The 5,331-nt window shown below is 43.7% G+C and overlaps 1 protein-coding gene across 1 annotated transcript in view; it reads left to right on the top strand.

Annotated features, from left to right (window-relative positions):
- Tmem237 (transmembrane protein 237) overlaps positions 1-5,331 on the top strand; it is a 16,472-nt gene that overhangs the window by 4,182 nt on the left and 6,959 nt on the right. The window contains exons 5-7 of the mRNA XM_005366333.2: positions 910-1,047; positions 3,571-3,688; positions 4,348-4,505. Of these exons, the coding sequence (XP_005366390.1) occupies positions 910-1,047; positions 3,571-3,688; positions 4,348-4,505 (414 nt within the window). The remainder of the gene's footprint in view (positions 1-909; positions 1,048-3,570; positions 3,689-4,347; positions 4,506-5,331) is intronic.

Genomic DNA, 5,331 nt, shown 5'->3' on the forward strand with positions numbered 1-5,331 from the left:
TGTGAGTGTGTGTAGTCTATTTCTAAAGCCAGCAGTGGAAGGATGTGTACTGTTGATGCTTGGGTTCTGCTAGCGTGTCTTCAGGGAAGCTTCTCTTACTGCTGCCATCATAAATCAGGGGCGTGCCACCGTCTCTAAATCCCAGCAGAAAGGGGCAATGCCAGTCTTTAATGTTCATGACTCCAGGAATGGAAAAGTGGCTCATCTTTCACTTGTGTTCCTCAGCCACTTTCTCCCAGTTCCAGGAGAGCCCAGGCCCCCACGTGCTGTGCAAATGATCTCCCACTCCCCTGCATCTCAGGCCACTCTTGGCCTTCCTCTAAAGGCCAGTGAGGCTAAGAGCTCTCGCCCTGTTCTCGGTATATTTTTATTTTTATTTTCTAGGGAATGGCAGTAGGCGAGAGAAGGTGGTTAAGGGTGATTCAAATTTCCCAAATTATATTGAAATTCTGCTTAAAAGGTTTCATTAGGGGAAAAGTTGCAACTGCTAATTGACCTGCTACCTCCAGTTAATAATTCCCGATGACTTCACCATGCGCTGACGTTCTAGTGAAGGCAGGAGCGGTAGAGGCGGTAGAGTTCTTAGGGTGGGGCGGCAGGAGCATTGTCTGTTCTGTTAGTTTTCAATTGTTTGCACCTTTTAAAAGCTTTGAGTGTTGTGAGGCAGTCCCTCCTCCTCCTCTTCATTCTGCGGGGCTTCCTTTTTGCCCTCTCGTCCTCAGTTTTCCTAATCTCACATTTCTTTCTTTCCCATCACCAAGCCCAAAGTTAGAGAGGGGGTCATGAAGTCATCAGAGCACAGTTCAGAAAAGAGAGGGTGCTGATACACAGAAAACACTGCAGGTGTCCTTGCCCATCTTCTTTCTAACTCAGTGGTCTCTGCTCAAGATGACCCGTTTTCTCCTGTAGGTCCTGCTTCTTCGGAAGACCTTGCTGAGCCTGTTGCTCATAGGCGGTCTGAGAGCAGTGAACCACCAGCTGCGGAGCTCAAGGGACACCCAGAGGCTCCTGTTCCGAGGAGACAGAAGAAGATCAGGCCGCCTCCTGGTATGTGAGGAAACCCAGGTTAGACTGTGGCAGAGTTGTGATTTAGAGCTTTGTTCCCGTATTCGGGTTCCCATAGGTGGGTTCTCGCTCCCTTAGTTAAAATAACCGCCACTTCAGCTCCGGTGACTTCAGGATTCTTTTCAGGCCTCTTTGGTCATGGAGTATATGAGAGAAGAAGTAAAAAATTCAGACATAAAAGAGAAAGCTCAGATCTCAGTGCATGCAAGAACTTAGTAAGTGAAGTGGACATTTCAGATTAGTAGGACAAATTCTGTACTAACAGTAATCTAAGTAAGAAACAGCATAGGGCTGTTGGGATCGCCGTCTGCAGATTATTACACGTAGTCTTATTAATTATGAAAGCTTGGCCTTAGCTTAGGCTTGTCCCCTAGCTCTTGTAACTTAAATTAACCGTAATTTTATTGATCTGCACCCTACCACGTGATGTGTGTCCAACTCATTCTACCTCCCGACGGCATCTCCCCTTCCTCTCTTCTGCCGGGGTCCCACCCATCTCTCCTGCCTAGCTGTTGGCCAGTCAGCCTTTTATGTCACCAATCACAGCAGCACATCTTCACACAGTGCGCAGGTATTCCGTAACACAACAGCCACCAGTTATGGAGTATCTGTAACTCAGGCAGTGCGCGCACACACGTGTACATGTGTGTATGCATGCATATCAAGACGGCAATGCTATTTGCTTTTTAAATTAGAAAAATCTAGTGTTGAGCTGAGCATCATACATACCTGTAATCCCAGCACTCACAAGGCTGAGTGAGGCAGGAGGATTTCAAGGCATAGGCCAGCTACATAATGAGTTCCAGGCTAACCTAAGCCACAAAGCAAGATCACAGTATGAAAATAAAATAAATCTAGTGTGTTAATGGGACAGGTATAGTAGCAGAAGCATACATTGCCCCAGTCTGTTTAGCTGTCTAAGTGGAATCAGCTGTAATAATTGATATAATGAAAGGATATTAGCTTTACATTTCTCCAAATTGTGACAGAAAATGGTTTAGGTATAAAACTTGGATTCATCAAGATAGGACAGGTAAGAGAATGTTTTCTCTGAATATGCCAAGTACAAATGGACTGGACAGTGTGAACGTAATTCTCACCTGGTCGCTGTTCTTATCGTGCATACTTTTACAGTGTTAGAGTTAAACCCTTTCCATGTTGTTTAGACAAAAGGGGGAAAAGCTGTGGGATAATCTTTTGTACACGGTGAAGATGTGTCTTTGTCAAAGTGCCTTCTGATTGGTCTAATAAAGAGCCGAATGGCCAATAGGTAGGAGGAGAGGTTAGGACTTGTGGGGGAGTGAGGAAGAAGAGAGGCAGCGATGAGCCTGAGACTCTGATGAAGAAAGCATTTAGTACCAAGGCGGTAACCACATGGCAGAACGTAGATTAACACAAACAGATTAATTTAAGCTATAAGAACCAGTTGGGAACAAGTCTAAGCTGAAGGCCAAGCTTTCATAATTAATAATCAGTCTCCAAGTCATTATTTGTGTGCTGGTGGCCCAGAGGAAGCTCCGACTCCTTCCCTGGGATTGTTGATGCTCTTCAGCATCTGTTGACGGTGGGAGCATCACGCCAATCCCTGTCCTGTCTCACGTTATTTCATTACACTGTTTCCGTGACTCTCTTCATGCAAGACACTAGTCACCGGATTTACGGTTCATCCTCACCCAGCATGACCTCGTCTTAACTTGTCTAAATATGCAAATACTCTATTTACAAAAGTTACATGTGTGTTTCTGGAGCATAATTCAACCCAGAACATAGGTCTAAGCACACACATGCACAGTGAAAAAGGGGAAAGTTGCCAGTGCTATCAATGAGTAGATTAAAAAAAAAATGAAACATGATTTTCCTGTTTCTCATCGAAGAATGCGTATTCCTTTATTAGAAGAGGCAGTGGACCGACTTAACGAAGTGGAGTAAATCCGAGGCTAGCCCTGCAGACACAGGTTAGCCCCTGGGGAGAACTTAATAGGAGTGCCTTCCCTGGCTGGTTCATTGCTGTGCTCCTGGAGGACCGCAGGCGCTGATTGCATAGAGAGAGTCTGGAGCAGAGAGACATGGGATTAGTTGTTTGAGACAGGGTCTCACTTTGTAACCCTGGCCAGCCTGGGGTTTACATGTTGTCCAAGCTGGTCTCAGATTCACAGAGACTGGCCTGTGTGTGCCCTCTGAGTGCTGAAATTAAAAGCATGACCACCACACCTGGCTAAGTTTTTCATTCAAAACATTTAACACCTCTATACTATAATTTCAAGATTTAATATCCACAAATATGGGAGAAATATTGAGAAATCTAATCCTAGCTGCATATGTTGGGCCGTGCCTTTTAGCAGACAGTTCAAGATGAATCTGGCCTACGTAATGAGACTCCGTCTCAAACACTAGCACTGGCATTAGTAGAAAAGAATTGGTGCCACTGACAATCTTACGAGGGTCAGGAGGCCGTGTGTTGTTTCTGTCTTTACGTTGTGGTCATGTGACGCATCTCATTTTCAGAGTTGGAGACGTCCTTCAGTGAGAAGCCGTCCAGTCCATCTTTACTGCGGAATGAAAATGGCATCGAGGTGGAGCCGCCTGCGGAGGCCGTTCTTCCCAAACCGCGGAGGAAGGCAAAGTAATAGTTTACTCGTCCTTGTGGCTCTCTGGAGGAGGTGGTGCTGGAGAACACTGTATTTGTGTGTGTCCGGATAAGTCGTGTTACAGAGATACGAGTTAGGAATAGAACACTAGCCAGAGAGCAGTGTATGGGCATAGCCTAAGGAGTCGTCTCTTAAAAAAAGCTTAAAAACAAAGAAAGTATTCCCATGTATGTTGCAAAAAGCGAGATAAAGATTAGTCATTGAAGATGAGCTGCTGTGAGTTGTTCTTCATGTTAATATAGTTTGAACTATTTGCAATAAGCATAACTATTGTGTTTTAATAAAGGAAGTTAAGTCTCATATAGAATATAAGAGTATACTTTATAATAATACCCTAGAAGTTATAAAACATTGACGTTTGTACTTAAAAACGACTCTGCGAACAATTTTTGGTTACATTAAGAATTTTATAACTTTAGGCCAGGAGAAGTGGAGTGCAGCCAGTGATTTTCTCGGTGAGAAAACCAAGGTCTGCAGAAATACGGGCAGTTTGTGTCCATACAGATGTGTTTGGGTAAACAGCATATTTTCATGCTCATGAGTTAGGACTCTTTTCATTATTTCCATGGTAATTTTTAATGTGGGTCTTTCGTCAGGGATGATCTATTTTTTCAAAGACTTCCCCTGATTTCAGGAAAACCCAGCCAGCAGAACTACAGTATGCTAATGAGCTAGGCGTGGAAGAGGAAGACATAATTACGGATGAGCAACGTACGCTAGAACAGCACTCTCGGTTCACGGCACCCACTGGCGTTAGCCAGCCTGTCGGCAAAGTATTTGTGGAAAAAAGCCGTAAGTAATTTCTCATTTTAGAATACAGTTGCTCTAAATATCGTAGAAGGATATCTTTAACCTATTAAGTATAGTTCCGACGACCTGAATGAAGGAAATATTTAAAAATATGAACAAAAATTGACACACAAAACTGTTATTAAACTGTTTTCCCAGGCTGGAGAGATGGCTCAGAGGTTAAGAGTACTGCCTCCTCTTCCAAAGGTCCTGAGTTCAATTCCCAGCAACCACACAGTGGCTCACAACCATCTATAATGAGATCTGGTGCCCTCTTCTGGCCTGCAGGCATGCATGTGGGCAGAACACAGTATCCATAATAAATAAATAAATATTTTAAATAAATAAACAAACAAACAAGATCTCTCGTTGGGCTGGTGCTCACCAGACTAGACTAGTTGACCCTCAGGCCCTAGAGGTTGTCTTGTCTCTGTTTCTGGATGCTGGGGTTCCAAGCATGGCCAACATGTCTTGCAATTTTAGGTAGGCTCTTGGGGTCAAAGGCAGATCCTTGTCTTTGCAAGGCAAGAATTTTACCAACTGGGCCATTCCCTCCCCTCTTTTTTCTAGCAGTATTACCCAGAAATTTTATTCTTATTTTGTTTAGTCTAAAAACTTCTCTATTTGAGTAACTGATCAAAAGGCACGAGGGGTTCTGTTGGCTATTCAGTAATTTTTTTTTGAGAAAATGAATTATTCTTTCATTCTTCAAAACATCTGAGCAATGGGTTTTGTGAGGATAATTGAGGTGGAATCTTGCCTGCTTCCTGAGATCAGTTCTGGATTGTTGCATCTAGAAGAACTCTCCTAAGCAGTGCAAGTGTAAAGT

This window comes from Microtus ochrogaster, unplaced genomic scaffold (genome assembly GCF_000317375.1).
Source record: "Microtus ochrogaster isolate Prairie Vole_2 unplaced genomic scaffold, MicOch1.0 UNK8, whole genome shotgun sequence".
NCBI classification, from domain to species: Eukaryota; Metazoa; Chordata; class Mammalia; order Rodentia; family Cricetidae; genus Microtus; species Microtus ochrogaster.